The sequence below is a fragment of the Hyperolius riggenbachi genome, chromosome 1 (assembly GCF_040937935.1).
Source record: "Hyperolius riggenbachi isolate aHypRig1 chromosome 1, aHypRig1.pri, whole genome shotgun sequence".
Lineage (NCBI taxonomy): Eukaryota > Metazoa > Chordata > Amphibia > Anura > Hyperoliidae > Hyperolius > Hyperolius riggenbachi.
The window spans coordinates 565,228,101-565,253,955 of NC_090646.1; the positions used below are offsets into that span (position 1 = coordinate 565,228,101).

Genomic DNA, 25,855 nt, shown 5'->3' on the forward strand with positions numbered 1-25,855 from the left:
TAACATGCCTCTCCCCCCCCCCCGAGACCCCTGCACAGCCTGGCCAATCAGTGCCAGGCAGCGCTAAGGGGTGGATCGGAACACCGTCTGACGTCATCGCGATCGTCATCATGGCGATGGGGGAAGCCCTAAAGGAAATCCCGTTCAGAAAGGGATTTCCTTATGGGTAATAGCGCCAGCGGCGATCGGAGGGGTGGGAGGGATGCGGAAGGGAGGGGGGCATCATGTAGCTAGCGCTAGGCTAGCTACATGATTTAAAAAAAAAATATTCAAAAAATAGTGCTGCGCATCCACCCTGGTGCAAACAATAGAACGCCAGGGTGGTTAATGCACAGTACTATAGTATTCTATTCTGCTCTCTGGGAAAATTCACATATATGCAATGCAGCTGAGTGTCCAATGCCACAGGCTTTTAGTCAGAAGGCTGCTGGAAGTTTTAATGCATGCATTTAGACAATATTTCTACATTTTTGAAAAATGTTTATAAACAAAAACAGTGTTTTTTCCTCTCACAATGCTTTTTTTTTTCAATCTCTTTAGCCTCTATGCAGGCTGGTACTGCACAGGTTGGCTGAGCCAGCAAGCAAGGGACTCCATTTGCCTGAATAATACCAGGGAATGTGTTTGTGGACATGAGGACAGTATTTCCCCAAGTGGAAGGTAAAGAGCTGAAGGGACTCATTCTCTTATGTTCTTTATTACAAAGGGCACAGAAGAACTAATTAACTCAAAGACTGAATATTATCATTCTCTGCCTCAGGAAAGTAGTCTACTAATACCACCTTTGGTGCCCTTGGATGAGTTGGGTGACACCTTAAATAAGGACATTCCCATAAGTCTTCCTGCCACGGCTGGAATTAATATAATAATACTTAAGTACCAGTTACCCATTCTTGTGAGTAAAAAAACAACACCACTGAACAAAAAAACAACAACAAATGTATCCTCTTAATCCTTCCCTGAAAAATAGTTCATCTTTCCTTCCCTCAGCCCCACCAATGACAGTCTGCATTGCCCCAAGCTGCTGCTATACTGGTCAGAAAAGGGAGCTACAGCAAAAGCATCTTTGAATTTTCATCAAAGGTTGGCGATTGGTACTTTGCTAAAAATTGTCATTAGTCACATCACTGAAGCAGTGAGTGAGCAGTGAGGACAGAGGCGCTCACACCTACTGCTTGACCCACTGAGTTGTGCTCCGATTTTTGCCTGAGGAAGCAGGGTCATGCCCGCGAAACGCGTTGCATTTGTGGAGTTGAATAAATTATTTGTCAATTCTGTTTTATCGAGACTCAAGTGAGTTTTCTTTTTTGTAAGGAGGGAGGCAAGTCCACCCTAACATCCCCCTCTGCTTTTAAACGGTTTTTAAAATGTTTTACTCTACTCTGGCGCCTCTGTATACCGAGCTTTTGCTGATCTTCTAGTCCACCCTGGGTGGAGGGGTGCCTCCCCATCTACTATCTACAGAGAGCGACTTCTTAACTTGAGTGGGGTCCGGTCCTAATGTTCCCCACCTGCATTTAAAGTGGTTGCCTATGGGTAACCCGTGTTTGTGAGTATATACACATAAAATTGTATTGAACTCTTCATTTTACCTGACAATACTGCACCACATTGGACTCTCGATTCTCTTCTTGTTTTTAAGCTCTGCCTCTAATTATTCAATAAAAAAAAAGATAATACATATATAAAAACTCACCACATCATTCAACTGAATAGAAATATTGGGAAAAGCAAAATTTGTATGTCCCATCAGAGCTCCCCATTAGTGTTGCCAAACCAAATCAAAGGTGCAAAAGGCGTGAGGAAAAGCATAGGGCAGAGCTTCAGTGAAGGATAGGATTGTTATGTAGAACTTTTCCAGCGCATTAACAAAATTGATGAATTAGATAAGTTGTTATAAAGAGCAGGGATACAATACTTCTGAGTTTAAGTAAATTTAACTTTGGGCTGCAACTCCTTTTGAACAGATAGCTCCTTCATTCATACGTTGGGGAATAGTGGGCAATTTCCACTTCCAGAGGTACTGAATTACATTATAGTGGTTTGACATTAGTGCTAGGATCAGTTCAAGGTCTATGCATGATCACGCATGAAAAAGAAATGGTGAACCTCCACAAGACCAAATATTTAGGAGAAGTAAACAGGAATTCAGATGCACAGATAAGGTAAAGGATTCAAAATATGAATTTAAAAGGCTGGGGATCATAAAATAATCTGATGGAAGGATGTGCCATCACTTATTTAATTAGTACTTGCTTACTCAACAGTATTTATTCGGGAGCAGGAAAATCTGGCGCATAGCTCCGCAGCTACTTTCTGGCGCGCCATTCAAATGTATTGAAAACGTAATACACCGTTTTCAGGTGGCATCGTTGCTGTGGTGGAGTCGGAGAGTGCATTGCCCGGCTGCCTGCGGTGGGGCGGGAGGAGGCAATAGCTGCCTGGGGAAAAGTGTAGCAGATGTGCGCAGGGAGTGGGGGCCAACTGTTCCTCACCTCGGGAGCCCCCTCCTTTTAATGGCAGCGTAGCGGAAGATACAGCTGATCAATCACCGCCCGAGGCTCCGGTCTTCAGCAAACGTTAGAGCTGCAGGTCTACGCTGCCTCTTCTCTCTGCAATGCTGATTACACTGGATCAGGAAGTAGTGTAATCAGCATTGCAGAGAGAAGAGGCAGCGTAGACCTGCAGCTCTAACGTTTGCTGAAGACCGGAGCCTCGGGCGGTGATTGATCAGCTGTATCTTCCGCTACGCTGACTGCCATTAAAAGGAGGGGGCTCCCGAGGTGAGGAACAGAGGGTGGGAGTTGGCCCCCACTCCCTGCGCACATCTGCTACACTTTTCCCCAGGCAGCTATTGCCTCCTCCCGCCCCACCGCAGGCAGCCGGGCAATGCACTCTCCGACTCCACCACACCACAGGCAGCCTGGGGAGGAGAGACTGTCCTATCTTCTGCAAAAAAAACGTTTTTAGCAAAACGAAAAATTGCGTTTGGATCACAAACGCTAAATATCGTTCAGAACCATGCGCCATTTTTTCCCTGGCGCCGTTTTTTACTGTATGCATTTATTCAAGCTCATTCAAAGTGGGGCCATACTCAGCACTCAGTCCCAAATGAATACCTAGTCCTGTCTGTAGCATAAACATATAGCACCGTAAATGTATCTTTGTTTTTAAGCCAAAAAAGCCTTACTTTCCTTTTTTCTTGGACATTGGTCCTCAGATTATACCTACAGGAATCTGCCAGCTCAGGTACAAGTTGGGTGAGAACATCACCATCCTATTAATGCTGCATCTATCATCCAGTAGGCATAATAAATAAGACTGCAGTCCGGGCAAAATAAATGAGTTTTCAGCTTTAAGAATTTAGAGGACATTAAAGTGAACTGAAACTCTATATTAACAGAAAAAAAAATATCATCCAATGACAAATTACTTTTTTTTTTTTTTTTACTTTTTCCTGTTTTTATTGTTCACTGGCATTTAGGAGAAATATAATATGAAAATAATAAAATTATATTTCTGCTGGTTTCCATTTTTACTGTTTCTCCTGTTTCTCTGTGATGCCAAAAGTGACATCACATCTGCCACTTTTTTTAAACCCAGCTCAGTGTTCATTTCCTCTTCCTACTTCCACAGCAAACATCACCAAGGCAAGAGGCTTTAACCACTTTGAAAAGGGGAATTCAATAGCCTTCTGGTCATAGTATCCTTATCTTATCCAAAATATGAATATTTCTGTTATTTGCACGCTGAGCTAATTCTGCTACTATATAGTCTAAAAAATCCAGGAACTATCACTGCACAGTTCCTGCAGTTAGGCAAAAGCACCCAGACCAAAAAAATAATAATATTGGGAGCCATATAGGGACCTATTTTAGAAAAGGGGGGGGGGATGGGTTACATATATTTTTGCAGCACTAAATATTTTTGGGCAATTTTTTATTTGCTACAATCGCTTTTAAGGTAATAATAGTAATAAAAATAAATAAATAAATACATTTACCTACAAATCATTTTAAATCTTACAAACTCACCAGGCTGAAACAGAATTGATTAAATTTGTGCTTCTGCAAAAATGAGAAAAGAAACACAGCAAATGGGTTATTCTCATATGACCCTATCATATAAGCAACCACTCCCTCCGCCCCTTGCAGATGCTGAAATATATTGTATATTAGATATCTACACAGGTAATATGAATTCCTTAAAAGTGTAGGTATTAAACATTCACAGAACACTATGCAGTTTAAACAAATGCTAAAGAGAAAATATCTCTGAAATAATAAATACTGATGTAAGCATTAATGTGACATCTTTACTTAAAAAAGTTGAAATCCTGAGAAATGGCAGCTCTTCCATAATATATTATAATCATTATGCATGATGTACACCGTATGTTGTCAATTGTCTAGAATGCGTTTGCATATCATCCTATAAAAAAAATGATTCCAACCATACCTCCCATATGCGCTCCCTTTCTATACAGATCTCATGCTGTTTCTGCCCCACACAATGAACATATGGTGAATATCTTATAATATAGCTCCTTCATTCATACGTTAGAAGCTGTCAGACTGTCTGCGCTCATCTTGCTGGACTGCAGGGACACCAAGGGTTTTTATTTACAAAAAGGTGATCGACAGTCACTAGAGGTTATAACTTCCCAATGATGGGCTAAGAGATTTGAATCATAAACTAAGGATTTGGATATCAAAGGCTATATATATATATATATATATATATATATATATATATATATATATATATATATATAAAATATATATATATAAATATATATATAAATATATATATAAATATATATATATATATATATATATATAAAAAGCATCTGCCCTTCATAAAGAGATTCAAACACAAAAGACATTGAGGCCTATTTATAAAGTGGGAAAAAGGATATATGCCAGAAAACAAGTGCTGCTATTTTTCTTCTACAACATTCATAGATAAAAGTGGTGATTAGCAGAAAATATGGCTTCTTTTCAGCAGCAGCCTAACTCTGGCCATGTTCACAGTGACTGTTGCATTCCCTGTGACATCCGCCAAGAAACGGATCAAGAAAGCGGCGCCGCATGTTATGCTCGCATTGCTTCGTGTACAGTGAAGTATACAGTCAAGGAAACGTATGCTTCACTGTTACTGTAGGCGTTATGATCCTGCAACCGGTTGTATTGCGTACCTGCCGCACTGTGAACATTGCTCAAGTGGTGCATTGCAATGACACACAACTGTATCTGTCAATAGTGTAGAGGATGAGGAGTCGGCACTACAGTAAGCGGCAGCTAGCGTGCGGGGGCGGGGGGGGGGGGAGGGGGGGAGGGAATCGGGGAGATGGCAGGACACACTCCTTAAAGAGAACCTGAACTGAAAATAAAAAGTCAAAAATAACCATACACAGGTCATACTTACCTCCTGTGTAGTCTACTACTCAATCTCTTTCTCCTGTCCCGCGTCCTGTTTGTCCACTGTGATCAATGGAATTTTCCGTCCTCGATTTTAAAAATGGCCATTTCCCCATAACAGCTTCCTGGTCAGCACACTGTTCAACTGTAATATCACCCACTTGAGGCGTAAGGAAACATGGACATTACCTTGCACATTCAGTTGTAACTGACAGCTGCTACTATATAACTGACAGCAACTGGTATATTTTTTGTCAGAACTGTAATGGATCACTGTAAGAAGAAAATGGTGAGCTTCTGAGAGGAACAGATGGTGGGGTTAGTATGTAATGTTCATTTGCAGCTACGTCATGTCTTTATTTTAAATAATTTTACTCGCTTCAGGTTCCCTTTAAATCACTCTGGTGCAGTAAGCGTGCTCTGATTGTAGCAGTCAATGTTGTGTGATACAAGGAAAGAGCTTATGGAGCCTCCGTAGAAACACATCACTGTGTGAAACAGCCGTAAGGCTATCTGTACTCAGCACTCACCGCACCGCTTTTCAAGTACAGGTATGTCACAGTTTTTACTGCACGTATCAGACTTTGTTTATGTTCCACTCTGCATTAAAAGCAATTTCTAGCAGTGCAGATTCTCCTCTTCCCTTGCATCACACAACTGTATCTGTCCTTCAAGTCTGGAACATAAGACCTATCAGAATCCATCAGTGCCTGTCTAGGGCAATTACAAAATAAATTGAATGAACTTTAGCTGGCTGAGGCTGACAACAGATGTAGCAGTAGGAGAACAGAGGCGCCAGCAGGATAAAAGTGGATAAAAACTTTAAAATTTGCTGGGAGGAAGCGGTGGACTTACCTCCATAAAGCAGACACGAAAGACTGTCTGAATAGTAGTCACATTTATTAATTAGTACCCTAAAACAGTGCAACGCGTTTCGCAGGCCCAGCCTGCTTCATCAGGCAATAAAAATGGGGATAAGACAGAATTTCAGCAATAGCAGGTGTAGCGCCTCAGTCCACCGCTTCCTCCCAGCAAATTTTAAAGTTTTTATCCACTTTTATCCTGCTGGCGCCTCTGTTCTCCTACTGCTATACCGTGTCCACCCCTGGTGGAGGGGTGATCTACCCCCTTTCGCATCTACAGAGAGCGACTTCTTATCCCTGAGTGAGGACAGGTCTAATCTCCTCACCTGCCTATACAGTGGTTGCCTGTGTGGTAACCCATGTCTATGAGTATAATTTTCTCACGATAACCTTTACTTCATTTATGCTTAAAGAGACTCCGTAACAAAAATTGCATCCTGTTTTTTATCATCCTACAAGTTCAAAAAGCTATTCTAATGTGTTCTGGCTTACTGCAGCACTTTATACTATCACTGTCTCTGTAATAAATCAATGTATCTTTCCCGTCAGACTTGTCGGCCTGTGTCTGGAAGGCTGCCAAGTTCTTCAGTGTTGTGGTTCTGCTATGAACTCCCCCTTCCAGGCCCCTCTATGCACACTGCCTGTGTGTTATTTAGGATTAGAGCAGCTTCTCTCTTCTCTCTTATCTTTTACAAGCTGGATAAATCGTCCTCTGAGCTGGCTGGGCTTTCACATACTGAAGAATTACAGACAAGGGCAAAGCTGTTTGCAGGAAGAAACAAGCAGCCTGAAACTTCAGTGCATGAGAACAGGGGGAAAGAAACACACAAATGATCTCTTGAGATTCAAAAGGAAAGCTGTATACAGCCTGCTTGTGTATGGATGTATTTTCTATGTGTGGACATACTGTACATCAACCTACTTCCTGTTTTGGTGGCCATTTTGTTTGTTTATAAACAAACTTTTTAAAACTGTTTTTAACCACTTTTAATGCGGCGAGGAGCGGCGAAATTGTGTCAGAGGGTAATAGGAGATGTCCCCTAACGTACTGGTATGTTTACTTTTGTGCGATTTTAACAATACAGATTCTCTTTAACATACTACACTATATTGGGCTCTCGGTTTCTCTACACTTTACAACAGATGTGTTGGTGGTAGACAGTCCATACATGATGGATAAAGTCCAAAACTCTCCCCACTTCAAACTAGCAATTGGGGGAAATACCATACACTATAAAGACTCCTCCTGTGCGAAACCTTGGGGTGTTCCTGGCTGGAAAACTAACACTCACACAGCAGGTATCGGTTGTCGTCAAGTCCTCATTCTTCCATCTGAGAAATATAGCAAGAATTAAACACCTTATCCCAGCTGAAGACCTACTTACTCTGGTTCATGCATTTGTATCCTCCCGCCTGGACTACTGCTGATCCCCACACAAAGTGCTGTGACCCTTACAACTAGTACAGAATGCAGCAGCTAGACACCTAGCCATTGCCCCTCGCAGCTCACACATCTCCCCAGTACTGCAAACTCTTCACTGGTTGCCAGTTGCAAATGCAGAATCCATTTTAAGAACTGCCTGCTGACGTTCAAGGCTCTAAATCACATGGGAGCCAAGTACATAGTGAATCTAAGTAAGATCCTTCGGGACCGAAACAGGACAGCTTCTATGTGACCCTGGATAAGTTTTGAAATAAAATTTGGATCAGCTTGAACAAGTGGGGACCATTCCTTCTGTTATACATAGTGAATCTATTGGAACTATATGCCCTTCCACGCACACTCTGCTCTGCCAATAAGACAAATTTAGTTATTCCCAGGATCCACTTAAAGAGTAACTGTCAGGCTGCAGAAGCTAAGTTAAACATCTATTCTCCTGTGTTAAACAGTTTAGAAGGAAGCCAAAAAGGCAATACTGTAGTTAAAAATCTCTCTTACATTTGATGTGTGCTTATCAGCAAAGCTGTTAGACCCAAGCTCTTAAGAGGACGCAAGCCGCATACCATACTGCAAAGCATTCTGGGGCCCTCCCCTCGGCTGCTAGTGAGAAGTTACAGGATCAAGTTCCAGCAGCTTGTAACTCAGTCCAGTGCACAGCACTGATAAATCTCCGGCAGAGTACACTGCAGGAGTCCGCTATTGTTCCTAGCCACATGGCTAATTAATATTCACTGCACACTAGTGTTATTCAGTACCAGCTTTTCTGTGATCAGGAAGCAGGCAGGACATGACGACACATTTGGCTTCATAGGAGACAGACAAACATGGAACCTGCCATGAGCTGTCAGGAGCATCAATCTCTGCAAATCCTATATACAAATTCTGTGAAATCCAAACGTGGACAGTGAAATGCATATGTAATGTAAGTACAGCCAGTATTTAGCTACTGATATATGTGTTTATTTTCTCTGAGACCTTATACCTAACAGCTCCTCTTTAAAAACATTTGGTGATTGGGCCTTTTCCTATGCAGACCCTACTCTATGGAACTCACTTCCACAATCAGTGTGAGAGTGACCTTCTACGGACAGCTTTAAGAAAAGGCTAAAAACCCACCTCTATTTCCGAGCCTTTGAGAAAGCAGAACGCAGGGTCACAGCAATTTGAGACCCCAGGGAGAAAAGCGCTACAAAAATATTACTGTTATTACTGTATGGTAAGCTGCATTACAAAGTAGTTATTACATCGCACCACAATGCACCACTGTGAATGTGGCATTCAAGTGGCAATCAGACCTGATAGGAACACAGAAGACCTGGGCACAACCAATTCTGGAACAAATGCCCATTTATTGTGCAAACATACTACAGAGTATTAACAAACAAACAAACACAGAACATTTATATTGCGCTTTTCTCCTGGCGGACTCAAAGCACCAGAGCTGCAGCCACTAGGACGCGCTCTATTAAGCAATATCATTTTTAAAGCAGGGGTGTGAAACCCAATCACATTAGGGGCCAGAGTCTGAAACAGTTTCAGGCCAAATTGTTTACAGGGGGAAGTCTCCAGTGGGTGCAGTACTTGAATGTGGCCCCTGTATTTAGGAGCCCCTCAGGGTGGGAATACTGTGTGTCATCATCTAGAGCGGGGCTTTTCAACCTTTTCACTAATTGTACCACTTCTTTCCCCTGAAAATTTTTAAGTACCACCAGTGTGCCTGCACAGTCGAGCGGACCCGATCTGGCTCGGTTGCATCTGCCCGAGCAGAGAGCGGTTACTGCGCATGCGCAAATGCCTACAAGCACTGACAAGAAGATTTTTGGGGGATCCTTGCACTGGATTCCTTCTACTGAGGAGGAAGGTGGAAGCCTCTTTATGATCCAGAGGCTTCCCCCTCCAGAGCTAAATAATCCCCAGGGGCACGTTTTTTTTTTGCCATTACAGGTACACTTAGGGCCCTTTTCCACTAGCGGCATTTGCGATGCTGAATCGCAAAATCGCAAACCTCTAGTGATTTTGAAATCGCTACGGTTTTTTTTTTAACATAGGAATCGCGGTAGGTAATTTCCACTACCGCGATTTGATTTTGACTCAAACACGATCGCACCGCGGAGCGATCTTTGCCGCGATTTTGCTATGCAGTGCATTGCATAGCACAATCGTGAACGCAATCGCCGGGAAGTTTCCTGCACTTGCAATTCAGCAATCGCTAGCATTCAGCGCGAACGCTAGCGATTGTTAGTGGAAAAGGGCCCTTACAGCTTTTCTTACAGGTACACCTGCCGGGTTACAACTGATCTGAGGTACACTCAGATCAGCGGTAACCTGGCAGCAGTGAAGAGACAGCCAGGGGAACTGTGCACAGTGACAGCGTGTATACTACAAATACAAGTGATCAGTGATGTCACTTCCTGTATTTGAAGTTTATGTGCCATCCATGTGCACCGTTTGCCTGGCTGATCTGAGGTCTAAAGCATTCAGGGCAGCATAGTAAGGAGCAAGTGAAGGAGAGTGAACTTTGGGAAGACAGGACCAGGACAAGTGGCAGGCAAACCTGTTGCGTACCACCTAGCCAACAGCAGAGTACCACTGGTGGTACGCGCACCACAGGTTGAAAAGCCCTGATCTAGAGTATAAGAAAAGAGGAAATGGAGGGAACCAACCTGTACTTTATTCCACAAATGTGTTTACAGCAAACCATAAGTTACACTGGCAGAATATTGAAGGATGCCCAGGCAGATGGAAGATAGAGGTTAGGGATCCAACTTAAAGAGGAACTCCAGTGAAAATAACGTAATGAACAAAAGTGCTTAATTTTTACAATAATTATGTATGAATGATTTAGTCAGAGTTTGCCCATTGTAAAATCTTTCCTCTCCCTGATTTACATTCTGACATTTATCATATGGTGACATTTCACTGCTGGCAGGTGATGTCAGTGGAAGTAGCTGCTGCTTGCTTTTTTGGCATTTGGAAATAACTTATTTCCCACAATGCAACAAGGCTCCCACAGTGTGATGTCAGCACCATGGTGGTGACATCACACTGTGGGAGGGGTTTCAATACAATATCAGCCATACAGAACCCCTGATGAACTGTTTGTGAAAAGGAAAAGATTTCTCATGGGAAAGGGTTATCAGCTACTGATTGGGATGAACTTCTAACCTTGGCCATGGTTTCTCTTTAAAGTGAATGTTTACCAATTTAAAAATAAAAAAGTCAGATACTCACCTAAGGAGAGGGAAGGCTCGGTCCTAATGAGCCTTCCCTCTCCTCTCCCGGTGCCCGGTCCCGCGCAGGATCCCCCGTAGCAGTATTCGACCAGTTCGGTCAAATACTGCCACTTCCGCAGCCGAAGGGAGCTTTCGGAAGCCTTCGGGAGCACTCGGGCTCCCGAAGACGGGCCGCTCCATACTACGCATGTGCGAGCGCCCTCTATGACGCACTCGCGCGTACGTAGTATGGAGCGGCCCGTCTTCGGAAAGCCGAGTGCTCCCGAAGACCTCCGAAGTCCCTGCGGCGGCGGACGCAAACGGGGGAGCCAGCGCAGCACCGAGGGCAGCGGGAGAGGAGAGGGACGGCTGATTAGGACCGAGCCTTCCCTCTACTTAGGTGAGTATCTGACTTTTTTATTTTTAAATTGGTAACCATTGGCTTTAAAGGACAACTGAAGTGAGAGGAATAAGGAGGCTGCCATATTTATTTCCTTTTAAACAATACCAGTTGCCTAGCAGCCCTGCTGATCTGTTTGGCTGCAGAAGTGTCTGAAACACACCAGAAACAAGCATGCAGCTAATCTTGTCAGATCTGACAATTATGTCAGAAACACCTGATTTGCTGCATGCTTGTTCAGGGTCTGTGGCTAAAAGTATTGGAGGCAGAGGATATGCAGGACAGCCAGGCAACTGGTATTGCTTAGAATGAAATCAATATGGCAGCATCCGTATTCCTCTTGCTTCACTTGTCCTTTAAAAAGAATGCTAGCTCAAAGCTTTTGGAGGTATGGATGAAAAGGGCATAGACGCTGTGCTTTTAAACCCATGCTGCAAATTTGGACCACCTGTATAAAAAAATGATATGTACATACATAAACCATTGGTATAAACACAATTTTACAGCATAGATTTGTGTTCTCAGTTTCCTGTATTCTTTTACTGCTTACAATCATGGACATTTGAAGCTCTTGAGAGCCATATAACATGGTGTGGCGGTCTGAATGCGGCCCACGGGTCTTGCGTTTGAATCACTTAACCTATCGGCGGCGGCTGGTTCCATCTGTGTTTTCATGGAAATGTCCTGTCAGTTCATGGAGCGGGGCTCCGTGAACAGCCTGCGAGCCTCCAATCGCGTCTCGCAGGCTAAATGTAAACGCCCGGGGATGTAAAGGAGATCAACGATACCCGGCCTCTGATTGGCCGGGGATCGCCGCCATCTGATAGGCTGAAGCCTATCTGAGGCGGTACAGGACGGATCGCTGTCCTGTACGGCCTATATTGAGAAGGGAAGGGAGGGAAGGAAAGGGAGGGAAGGAGAGGGAGGGGAGAATATCGATGCAGAGGGGGGCTTTGAGGCGCCCCCCCACTAGGTACAACTAGGCGGCGGCGATCAGACCCCCCCCAACAGGACATCCCCTAGTGGGAAAAAAGGGATCTGATCGGCCCTGCCTGCCACCTGATCTGTGCTGGGGGCTTAAGAGCCCACCCAGCACAGATCATACAAAACAGCGCTGGTCATTAAGTGGTTAACAATAAATAGGAAATTTGTACCCCAATTGGTTATCTGTGTTCCTGTTAGTTATGCACAAAGTTTGATGGATCCCTCTGTATGACCTTAAATCATCAAAATATATTTTGTGGCTTGTGGACTCGCGCATTCAATCAGAACTGATCGACAATAATAAGGGTACATAGAGATTGGCAGTTTCATAGCAGTGAACCTCATCGCCTACTGCTTCACTATGTTTAATCATGCTAGTTATTTTTATTATCTTTGGTTTTTTTATATATTATCTTTTTCAAACTCTGTCTTTTAACCCCTTCATGCAAGCTGTTATTGTGTCAGAATATGAACGTATTGGGCTCTGCCAGTTGAACAGTACCAGCCCCGATGGTTCTTCATATTAGGATGGATTCTGCACTGTAGGGTGGTGTGTTTGAAAACCTTTAATCTTTGCAAAGCACCTTTTTCCAGTGTCAAGGACAAGTGTCTCATCCCCACTTCTGATATCAAGGTGGTGGGGGAAGTGGTGGGGGCAATACTAAGAGGGGCAAAATGGTAAAATTTCGTAGGTTCCTTTACAAGGATGCCGAGGTGACAGACATATGAGGGCTGATATATTTTTCTCCTTGCAAACAATACCAGTTGCCTTGCAGTCCTACTGATCATCGTGGCATTAGTAGTTTCTGAATCACACAGCTAAAACAAGCATAAGGCTAGAGAAGTATTACAGGTGACAGATCAGCAGAGCACCCAGGTATCTGCATTGCTTAAAAGGAAATAAATATGGCGGCCTCCATATGTATCTTACTTCAGGTTTCCTTTAACAACAAAGTCCCCAGATATAAGTCTCATCGCAGAGGAACAATTAAATGATTTTGTGCATTTCTCTACCTTACCCACTCCAACAAATGGCTGGATGTAAACAAAAAAAAAAAGCAAAATGAAACAAATCCTAAAAAATAAAAAGACACTTGTAAGAAAAGAAAAGTTTTCCCTAATGTCCCCTGCTGTACTCCAAGTGTTACGAGTTGTCCCAATCATTCTTATTCCTGTTAAGGCTTCCAACTGGTTGAGATCAATGGAGCATTGGGGAGCCCCGGCAGGGGATTTAGCAATGCTTTTTTGCCAGGGATCCGAGTCAGTTCAGTGTTACAGCTGCATGGAAAGGCATCAGGGGGTCCTTCAATCAAGACTCACCAAAACTCCAAAGGATTACAATGATTGGTACAGTTTATACAGCTTAGATTACAACGAAGAACATTTCTCACACGCAATTCTGTTCTGGCTTTGGCAGATGAGCTGACGTTCGCATCTTCTATTCTTTTTTAACAACTGAATCCTGTGATTTAGACTCTATCTATGCCCTTAACACTGGCAACAGCTGCAACTCAATCAGACTCCCAGAATTTGTAAAAACATAACTATGCTTCATAGTTTAGAGATCAAGACAAACTGAAGAATTGTATCTGTGGGTTAAAGGTGAATAGAGGTGGCTAGACAAAATGTTGTGAAAATTCAACTCTTTCAATGTGTAAAGGTGGCCATACACACATCGATTAAGCGTAACGTCGCTAAGGTTGAGGATATAGTGTTGCACCGCATCGAACAGTGCTACACTGCAGTTTGTTCTGTTTTCAATAGATTCCCTGCTGGAATCTTTTAAAATCGATGTGCTGTGTGTGGTAGGAATTGATTCTTTCATAATCTATTAATTTCTGAAAGGAATGGATCTTTTTGGAATATTGTGTGGACATCTATAAAGTCCTGTACCACAATACACAATTTTCAGTTCAATTTTCCAACAACTTGCGATTTTTTGAGCGATCCTTTCCGTGATCTTTTAAAGTGGCTACAGGCATGCAATTATGCGAGCAATGCTTAGTGACGCTTGGCGATAACGAAAGTCAAGGCAAATCGGATCTTTGAGATTCGCAACGACTTCAGTGCAAAGTACCGCAATTCCTTGAACTCTCTCTTGCACCTATTGCGTGCCGTCACAAATACCCGCCGGCAGGAAGATGGATTGGGGAGCACTCGTTGCGGGACGCCGCTGGGATCCATCTTCCTGGGTTGAGAGGTGAGTATTCAGCTTAGTTGTACGGCCAGCTTGACAAACTGTAGTTACATTTATATTTTTTAAATGTGCTAACAAAACAACTTTTGACCACTCCCCTCCCATCACCTCCTAAAAATATGTATGATTTCTAAAAGCATCACATGAAAAAGCTCTGGCCAAGGAGAGGTTAAATTTTAACAAGCAAGGGTAAACCACTCCTGTAATAAAGAACAAGTTAATTCAGAAAGACACTAACAGCACACTTCCAGCATGAAAAAAATAAACAATTATAATAATTCAGATAAGCTCCATCCTCCCTCCGTTGTAGCAGAATTATTTTTCTAATTACATTTATCACATGCATGAGTTTGTTTTAACTTGATATCATTTCCAGATAATGCAAGCAGCTAAGCCTTGAAAGATGTGTGAGCTTTCATCTGTATTTTAATTAAACACATTGTCTGACATCTTCCTTAAGTTCTGCAGCATATTTCAGCGTTTTACGAAACCAATACCAAAGCTGCTGCATGAATACAACAAATATACTTAAAAAGGACACCGATCTATTAGTCAGTATGTTTACCTTAATCAGGGTTAGATTTCTAATACATAGGCATAAGCTGACGATCCTTATGGCAATTACTGGACAAATAATTCCTCATAACTATTAATTTACGTAAAACTCCACCTTTTACCGCACATTCCATCATGCCACGCCTTGGAGTCCTAAGATCATTATCATGCACGTTTCTGCTTTCATTTAACCACTCGCGGGGCCGCTGTCTTTGGCAGAGATTTTTTTCCTAAGAAACGAGCTGTGATTAGTGTGATTGGCTGACAGTGATCACGTGTCAGGAGCCAATGATATGGAGGCATGGAGCATGACAGCAGAGCGACTGGGTTGCCGCATCACAGTATGGGCGCAAACGATGGAAGCTGCCTGTGTGCATGAATGCAGATGCAATATATACCCTGGCAGGGATAAGCAGACAAACAGGGTGTAGATTTCAACTACGCTGGTAAGGAATTGGTTAATGGTTCATGGGGTATTATTTTATTTTAACAAATGCTGGTATCGTATTCTGTAATACTTAATGACACCACGATGAGGGTTAGGGTTAAAAAAAAGCAGTATTTCATTATGCATGGCTACATACTAGAGACGGTCAATGAAATGCAAACAACGTGACTGCTTGTGCAATTTGATGGAAGAGACCATTAGTAAAGGTACCATTTGGCAAAGGTAGACAGAGCACAGATTAACTGCTTTGTGAACAGAACAGGAAAGAAACTGCTTCAAAGTTTTTAATTCAGATCTATGTAGCGTAGAATGAGTTAAATTTTATTTCAGTTAATTTTGTTTTGCTACATCCTGATAGCTGAGCAACAGGTCTTAGCATAGATAACAACAAAGAGGAATACAGAGAATTAGGGGAATGGTGGTGTTTAGATCCCCACTGATCCACACACACACATACATATTGATATAGCGCCAGCATCTTCCCTGGCTCTTTACAGTAGAGACTACAAAATACAAACAATTACAAGGCAATGGGTTAAATGAAAATTGGACAGGTTAGCAATGCATCATACATGGAGGTGGAAAGAAGTTAACACGGCAGTAATAACATATAAGGGGAAGGAACCCTGTCAAGGTGGGATAACAGTCTATGGAGTAGAACAACAAGAAGGGGAGCTGTGTACAAAGCGGTGGTTGGTGGCTAGGTAAGATTATATGCTTGCCTGAAGAGGGGAGTTTTCAGGTTCTGTCTAAAGATAGTAAGTGTGGGTGAGTGGTGAGCACATTGTAAAAGGGAGTAAAGGGAGTTCCAGAGGAATGTGGAGTTTTGAGAGAAATCTCTTATACAAGAATGAAAAGAGGTAACTAGAGAGGAGGTGAGGAGAATGTTGCTAGTGGAGTGGAGATTTCCACTCAAGGCAGGTATCTGGAGACAAATGTAGTTAAGTAGGGAGGTGTGAGAATGTAGAATGCTTTGTAGGTGAGGGCTAGGATCTTGAATGGTATCCTTTCCTTTGTGTGATTAGCAGTAAGCAGAGGGAATGACAAAGCAAGTTAGCATTACAGGAGAGAGAGGAAAGGTGGATAAGTCGTGCCCCAGAGTTCATAAAACACAGGAACGGAGTCGGACGGTTAGCAGGTAGGCCACAGAGAAGGGAGTTGCAGTAGTTAAGACATCAGATAACCGTGGCAAACACAGACAGTGTGGTGGCATCCTGGGTAAGAAAGAGGAGACAGCAGGAATTGTTCTTTAGATGGAGACAAAAGGAGGTATATAGTGAGTCGATGTGTGGTTTAAAGGAAAGAGCTGAATCAATTAGTACATCAATGCAGCAGGTATGGGTCAAAGGTATTATTGGAGTGTTATCAATGCTTATAGTTATGCCAGGCAGGGGGGTTGAATCACATGGTGGAAAACTAACAATATCAGTTTTGTTCATGTTAAGTTTCAAAAAGCGTGAGAGCATGAAGGAGGAGATGGCATTGAGGCAGGCAGGATGCAAGCTGGCAACGTAGCTAGATCAGGAGCTGAGAGCTAGATCTGAGTGTCGTCCACATATACAGTAAGTGATAATGAAAGCCAAAGGAGATGATACGTTTCCCTACACCATAGGTGTAGATGGAGAGCCGTTTCTGTGGAGTGACTGGGAGGCCAGGCTGGAGTTGATCAAACAGTGAGTTGGGTGTGAGGCAAGGTACCAGGTCGAAGGCCCAGTGCACACCAAAAACCTCTAGCAGATCTGCAAACCGCTAGAGGTTTTTGAAGAAGATTTCAGAGCGATTGAAGGCATGTTTTCTAAACATCCCTAGCGTTTTTTGGAGTGTTTTTGTGTAGCGCATTTCAAATATTGTTACAGTAAAGCTGTTACTGAACAGCTTCTGTAACAAAAAACGCCTGGAAAACCGATCTGATCTAGCTCTTTTCAGAGCGGTTTTCCACTTTCCTATACTTTAACATTGAGGTAGAAACGCCTCAGAAATCTAAAAAATGCTGCAGCGCCTGAGTTTGCGTTTGTTGAAAAAATGACCCGCTCTGGTGTGCACCATCCCATTCACTTTCATTATTTTCCCCCTGCAAGCATTTTAAAAACCGCTCCAAAACCGCTCTGGTGTGCACCAGCCCTAAGTGGACGTGTTTGCTCCAGTAGTTTGGAGGAGAAGTGAAGGAAGGGAGATGGGCCTGTAGTTGGGAACAGTAGTGGGTTCCATAGAAGATTTTTTGAGTAAGGGCTTTATGAGGGCTTGCTTTATTTTGCACGAGAAAATACCAGTGGAAAGGAAAGTTTGAAAAGAAAGGAAATTCAAGTTAGGAGGTGAGAGGGGTGAATTAGAGAAGAGAGAGGTGAGTGTGTGTTCAGTTAGTCGGGGGAAGACTGATAGAGAAGAGGTTAACAAAGTCTTCAGCTGAGTCAGAAGTAAAGGGGTGATGGATGATGGTGGACCCTGTGGCAGTGGACCGTGATATGAGGGGCAGCAGAGCTGAAGGCAGAAGCTAGTGTGATGTGATAGTGTGCAGCTCCTAGATCAGGATCACAGAAGCATTATTTCTCAAAGATTAAGAGCTTGTTCACAGTACAAGAGCTTTTTAAGCGCTGTGATTTTGAAAAGCTCTGGCTAGTGCAGTGATTTGCAAACAGCTGTTAAGGAACTACAAGTCCCATAGTACATTGCAGGAGTCTACAGCCAGAGTCATGATTCATAAAGGCAAATGCGTTGTGGGACTTGTAGTTTCTTAACAGCTGGAGAGCCAAGTTTGCAGATCACTGGGCTAGTGCAAAGTTATGGGGGATTTTTTAAAAATCACATTGCTCCAGTGAGAACAAACACATGGGATAACATTAGCAAGAGCTTTTAAAATCACAAAGTGCTTAGAAAAGCTCTTGTAGTGTGAACAAGCCCTTAAAATGTCAGGGCTTGTTCACACTAGTGGCGTTTGACATTTTTTAAGTGCTGGCAATTTTCAAAATTCCTGAGGGCCCTTTTCCACTAGAGTGATTGCAATTGCTGAATCGCAAAATTGCAAATCGCTAGTGATTTAAAAATCGCTAGGGTTTGCTAAATGACATAGAAATCGTGGTAGGTAATTTCCACTGCCGCGATTCGATTTCTACAAAAGCGCGATCGCGCCACGGAGCGATTATTGCCGCAATTTTGCTATGCTATGCATAGCAAAATCGCAATTGTCGGGAAAAAAAGGACTTTGCTGAATCGCAATCTCTAGCATTTAGCGCAAATGCTACAATTGCTAGTGGAAAAGGGCCCTGAAAGCGCTTGTGCAATAATTCTCTATGAGAAAGTTCACATCTGAGCGGTTAGTTTCCGATTCACTCAGAAAATCGGAGCATGGGCCATTTTTGAGGCAGTTCCACCTCAATAGAAGGTATAGGAAAACGAAAAATGCTCACAAAATCGCTTTGTGCAACAATTGCGTGAGCGTTTCTAAGAATAAATACATTGTATTTATTATTTTTCGGATCAAAGAGTTTTGTCAGTCAGGAAGTGAAAAAACACAATCACTCTGCAAAAGCGCTTAGAAAAGGGCTTAACAAAAACGTCCAACGCCCATAGATCCATCCCCCCCACCAAAAAAAAGCGTAAAAAAAAACAGCCAACGTGAACGGCCACGCGAACGGAACACAATGGGAACAAGGCCTCAGAGTAAGCTTAAGTTTATTGGTAGAAACCAGTTCTAGCTCATACAACCCCATGAAAAGCAAAGGGGCCACATATCTGCTGCTTTACTGCAGTGTTGTAACAGCACATACATTCTGTACTGAGAGCGTTGGCATGACAAAAGAAAACCATCAGCTTTATAAGCAGCACAACACGTTGCATGCCAACAACCTTTGCCAGATTTGTAAATAGAAGTACAATATGTTGACCTGCCGCTAATGAATATCAGAAATTCAATAAAGCTGAGATCAACAGGTCAAGTAAAAAAATACACTTTATGTGAATGAAGACAAAACATGGACAATGAAAAAGTATTTTTTAAATGCCAAGTTATAAACATGGTTCTGGAACCTTGCCTAATCTCTGTTCTATTAATATTGCTGCTATGCGGTATAATTATGTGTAGCCACATATAGAGTCCAGCTCACTTATCCTGTTGACTTGTCGATACAAATGTTTTTTGCTATTGGAAATGATGCCAGCAAAAATTCCACATTTTCAATATAGTACGAGTTCAATTTCTAGAAACCAAAAAAAAACCAGCTTGCTGGTTTCAACTTATCTTCTAAGTATTAAAGAATGAAAGCACTGATTTTTTTTTAAAGGCAGTTTCCCCATGGTACTGAAATAGGGCGTTACTTGGTTACATCAGTCATGCCACAAGCAGCAATTTGAACGATATTCCCTAATACGGGCAATCTATCTATCTATCTATCTATCTATCTATCTATCTATCTATCTATCATAGGCTAAGTGCTTCAACCTTCAAGCAAGAAGAAGAAGTAGCGCCTCCCCCAGGGCCGGTCCAAGCAAGAAGAAGGGGCCGGTCCAAGCAAGAAGAAGAAGTAGCGCCCTGCCCCCAGGGCCGGTCCAAGGAAGAAGAAGGGGCCGGTCCAAGCCAGAAGAAGAAGTAGCGCCCTGCCCCCAGGGGCGGTCCTACACTTGCCACCGAGCTGGAGGGGGTAGCAGGCAGAAAGGGGGTATTGGGCACAGTGGCGGGGAGGGGGGGTCGGACCCCCCCTCCCTCACCTGGGTCCCCTATTTGCGCTCCCCCTCTAGCTTAAGTTCAGCAGCAGCCGCCGTTATTAGTAAGAGGCAGTGGACGGGGATGACTCACTGCTTCCGCGTTCCAGCATGCGTTCCACTGTCGTCACTTCCTGCAATGCCGTCCACTTACAATACAGTGAGCGGCATTGCAGGAAGTGATGACAGTGGAACGCGGAAGAGGTGAGTCATCCTCACCCGCTGCCTCTTACTAATAGCGGCGGCGGCTGCTGCTGAGCTTAAGCTGGAGGGGGAGCGCAGATGGGGGACCCAGGTGAGGGAGGGGGGGGGGACCGCTGTGCCCAATACCGCCTTCCTGTCCACTACCCTATTTGGGAAAAATGTTTAAGCCCTACTGAACGCCTGAAAAATATAGGAACTAAATCCAGGGCTAGTGCTGATCTGCATCTCTTACGACCCTCCTGACACGGTTTTCCATTAGTGATGCAGTTTGCAGCCTCGTATACCTCCTAGGTGCATGTCTCTTTCTTCTCAGCTAGCACTGTGGTGTTGCTATCTAGTCTTGGGGGTCCCATTGACTAATGGTAGATAACGTATACGCTTGCAGGAGCAACCTAGCGTTCCTCTATGGGAAAAGAGCAGTGCCAGAAGCAGATAGTTTTGGCAAGGAGAGGAAGCTGTACCTCACTACACAAACTAATGAGAGAAGTGGTGAGAACTGCAGAGCAGTGCTGGATAAGTAAACAGAACAGTTTGACATACCCCAACTGGAATTAATAGTTCTCTCTCAGCTTGGTGCATTGTACAGGTAAATGGGCATACTGTCAGAGTAGATAAGAGATCACATTGGCAACCATCATTGATCTGAAGAAGTTGCTGCAATAAAAAGATTTTTTTTTTTAGCACTACGGTACTGTGCAAGAGGAGGAACCTTTGCAGCCTTCCACATTCAAGGTAACAACCAATGATAGGAATCACATTAAATGGTATTAGTCAGGGGGTGGAGTCTCATTTCCATCGGCTCCACCTTCCTGGCTTAGCTTATCCTGGATGGTGGATGAAGAGATTAGTAAAGTTTTCATCAGCTCATCGCAAAATGGAGGTTGTGGTATGCCCATAGCCAGCATTACAATAATGGCAAAGGGGGCATTTGCCCCGGGGCCCCAGAGTCTGAAGAGGCCCCCCAGGCATCCCCCTTTGCCTCTTTTTTAAAAAAAAATCATTTATTTAAGATCAGCGCGGCGACTTGGCTAACAGACCTCAGGCTCGGAACCAGACCGAGGCAAAGAGCGCAGCGCAGATGCACCGCTGGCTTCATATGCGGAAATAACGTCACTCGTCACCTCCTGCATTTGAAGTTATGCATGCGGCTGCTGTGGCCGCTATGCCTCGGGTCCCGCTCTGAGCATGAGGTCTGTTAGCCAAGTCGCCACGCTGATCTGGAGGTCTGTACAAGGTAAGGGGTACTGGGGGCAGATATATGTATATACTGGGGGCAGTTTTAATTATATACTATGGGCACATATATACATATACTGGGGGCAGCTCTAAACCTATAATGGGGGCAAAGCTATACCTGTACTGGGGGCAAAGCTATACCTGTACTGGAGGCAGAGCTATACTAATACTGGGGGCCGAGCTATACTTATACTGGGGGCAGATCTGTACCTATACCGGGGGGGGGAAGATATATATACATATACTGGGGGCAGTTCTATACCTATACTGGTGGCACATCTATACCTATACTGGGGGCAGAGCTATACTAGGAGCACATTTATACTTATACTGGGGGCACTACTATATCTATACTGGGGACACCACACTGCCTACAAAAAGAGAAATTTTACTGGGGGGGGGGGGGGGATGGATCACTGAGCTGCCTGCCAGGGAGTTGATGGGGAAGGGGGGGGTGGCAGTGTGTCTGACTTTGCCATTGGGTAGGGGGCCCCCAGGTTATCTTTGCCCTGGGGCCCCCATGCTGCTTAAACCGGCCCTGGGAATGCCGGAGCACAGATCTAGCAGTAGAGTATTATACCGTGTTAGCCATCAGTAAAAGCCAGATTCAAAACTTCTTGATTGTACAGATCTGTTACAACATATTCTAGCATCCAGCAGGTTACAAGTTAATTTTAGATTCTACAACTGGTCATTGTAAGGTATATTTATTATGTCCGGCTAAAAAACAATGACTTTTTATGACACACAATAAAAGGTGGTGTCTTTATTTGTAGGACTATATAGCAATACCTGCAGAGACACGAGGGCAGTCTGGCAGCATAGATTCCACCGAAGTGTCTAATGGTTCAGAGCTAGAGACCCAATTGCAGCAGTTCTGTGAACAGAAGATGCACATTTAAATCACCATGTATCAGCATTACATTTTTCTTACTACCTATACAAAAATGTCTACATTTTTCAGTCTCTACATAGCCCAGTAAACTAGACACAGATTCTAATCAATGCACATTTCCCAACATTTAACCAAACTTTTATCTCATGATTTGCATCTCCCAGACTTTCAGCAGGTAGTTTACTGGTGAAGTACATAGTACCTTCATACATAGTACCTTTAAAGAGAAACTCCAACCTAGAATTGAACTTTATCCCAATCAGTAGCTGATACCCCCTTTTACATGAGAAATATAATGCTTTTCACAAACAGACCATCAGGGGGCGCTGTATGACTGATTTTGTGCTGAAACCCCTCCCACAAGAAGCTCTGAGTACCGCGGTACTCTGGGCAAACTGCCACAATGTAACAACGTTCACAGACAGGAATTACCGGTAGCTGTTTACAGCTGTCTCTAACAGCCAAAACAGCTAGGAAAAGCTACATAACCTGCCCACAGTAAAAATGTCACCATGTAATAAATGTCAGAATTTAAATCGGGGAGAGGAAAGATTTTACAATGAGCAAACACTGACTAAATCATTTATACATAATTATGGTAAAAAATGAAGCACTTTTTTTACTACATTATTTTCACTGAAGTTCCTCTTTAAGTGCTCACATCTGGCCAGGTAGTTTTGTTGTAAAACACACATATGCAAGTTTGCTTTGTTGGTTCAGTCATAACTTCTCCAGAACTATAGCAATTACCAGCGATTAGTGATTTGCTGAAATCGTAAACATGGTGCATGCAGCATTTTTTTTTTGTGTGTGTGATTTTGGAGCTATTGCCTTTCAATGTTAAAGCAGACCTGAACTCAAGCAAACTTTAAACCTATCTATGATGTTATAATGCATACTTTAAAGAGAACCCGAAGTGGGTTCTAAAAATCCTAATAGCAGACAGAGGCTGGCTGTGGTTATAATCACCAGCCTCTGTTGCTATATATCGTCTCTCCAGGGCCCCCCTGCGCTCTGCTCGGCCCCCCATAAATCACAGCCACGCTGTCGACACGCAGCATCACCAGCCAACTGTTTACAATTGTCCATCAATCTCCGCCGCCTCCTCCTCAGCTCCGTTCCCCGCCCGCGTCCCCTCCCTCCAATCAGCGGGGAGGGAAGGGACGCAGGCGGGGACCGGAGTTATGGAGGAGGCGGGGGAGCGGTGGAGATTGACAGGCAATTGTAAACAGTCGGCTGCGTGTCGACAGCGCGGCTGTGATTTATGGGGGGCAGAGCAGAGCGCAGGGGGGTCCTGGACGGACGATATATAGCGACAGAGGCTGGTGATTATATGCACAGCCAGCCTCTGTCTGCTATTAGGATTCTTAGAACCCACCTCGGGTTCTCTTCAAAAACCTGTGCACATGTAACAAAATAAATTGGGTGATGGTTTTGGTTGGGTAATGGTACTTGGTTAATAAGTCTGTTATTTTATTGCCTGTTTTTATTATTTTCAAAAAATGAAAGACAAATTAGCCCAATTAGGCATTTGATAATGAATGATAACATTGCAAATTTAACTAGAATTAACATACATAGGAAATCTTAATTTGCATATAATTACACCAGGGCCAGATTTACCATAAGGCACTGTAGGCAGGTGCCTACAGGCACCTGACGATGGAAAGGTGGCTCACTCCTTTCCCCAAGTGCCTCTCTCCCTGCTTTCCTATGCAGAGTCCTGATGAGAGTGTAAATGAGAAATTATTGGCCTGGGTCTTGGCATTACACTGACAAGATTTCCCTTCAGTCAGGGGCACCTCTAGCTACTTAATACTGAGGTTCCTCTACTTTCCTAATACTTAGGGGCACCTCTAGCTACTAAATATTAAGGGTACTTCTGGCTACCACATACTAAGGTGCACCTGTATCTACCTATAACAGGCAAGGGGCGTAAGAGAGAAGTGACAGCTGGGTCAGCCAGCACACTTGCGGTGCAGCTTGGTTGGGGTTCGTAGGTTCATGGAGGGGGATGTCTAAGGTGCCAGGACATCTGTGCCTATAAGCTCACGTGAGGGAAATCCAGGCCTGAGTTACACACAGAGCTGTGGAGTTGGAGTCGAGAAGTTGGAGCAATTTTTTGGTACCTGGAGAGTATGAGTTGGTGGTGTCAAACTGAGAAGTCGGAGTTGTAGTCGGATGATTTTGTACCGACTCCAAAGTCCTGCTTACTTGTTTGAAATAATATGACCCAGTTGATTGCCTATGTTTAAATTATGAGTGGTTTATTATAAAATTTGCATTGCATGTTTAGTTAGAATGATACAGAAAAGAGTGATGCAACTGACAAGTAGGATCTTGTCTCTTATGAACCTACAGTGCTATAACCTGTACAAGAAGCGGGATTAAACTCAGGCACTTACAAAAATGTCCGTTGAATAAGATGAGAATTTATCGTTTATATGGTGTGCAGTCTGAATCACATCTATTGCTTACAACATAACCCTGGCCTTCACTGAGTAACAGTACGAGCTCACTTACAGGACAATACAGCGGTATGAAAATTCATCAGTATGCAGATACTCCGCAGGTCCCATTCATAAATCTAAGTCCTCGATTCAATGAATACTGGCGTCTACGAGACGCCAGCATTCATTGCATCTTCCTGTTACATTGCTACGCATTACTTCCGATTCACGTGCTTACGTAGGTGAATTGGAAATAATGACTGAGGACATCTTGTGGCCAAATAGTATATTGCACCAAATTTCATTTTTGCTTAATAAAAATCCCCACACTGACTGTTAAAATTAACTATTTCCCTCCCACACCCTCCCATAGTACCCAAACTTTTTTTATTTTTATAAAAAAGGGGGGGGGGAATTTATTTAAAAAAAATAATATATATAAGTAGTTACCTTAGGGACTGGACTTTTTACAAATGTATGTCAAGGCGGTATATTAATATTAATTTTTAATTTATGGGCTTGTAATTAGTTAGATTGACGCAAAACTGAAAAAATGCACCTTTATTTCCAAATAAAATATTGGCGCCATAAATTGCACTAGGGAATTTTTTTAAACGTTGCAATAACCGGGACAAACGGGCAAATAAAATGTGTGGCTTTTATCCACAGTAAAATGTTTTATATTAACACTATAATGGCCGAAAACTGAAAAATAATGCATTTGTTCATTTTTTTCTTATTCATGTTAAAATGCATTTAAAACAATTCTTGGCATACTGTAATTCCCAAAGAAAGCCTAATTGGTGGCGAGAAAAACAAGATATAGATCATTACGCTGTGATTAAGTTATTGGTA

The 25,855-nt window shown here is 43.2% G+C and overlaps 1 protein-coding gene across 3 annotated transcripts in view; it reads right to left on the bottom strand.

The window, feature by feature from the left end:
• The window catches only part of ARB2A (ARB2 cotranscriptional regulator A), a 651,099-nt gene that overhangs the window by 153,492 nt on the left and 471,752 nt on the right, over positions 1-25,855 (bottom strand). For 2 of the 3 annotated variants that reach the window (XM_068247503.1, XM_068247504.1), the window contains exon 10: positions 22,448-22,532. In XM_068247503.1, coding sequence (XP_068103604.1) covers positions 22,448-22,532 — 85 coding nt within the window. Of the gene's footprint in view, positions 1-1,592; positions 1,651-4,034; positions 4,068-22,447; positions 22,533-25,855 lie in introns of all 3 variants that reach the window. The other variant, XR_011023128.1, reaches the window with a different exon arrangement.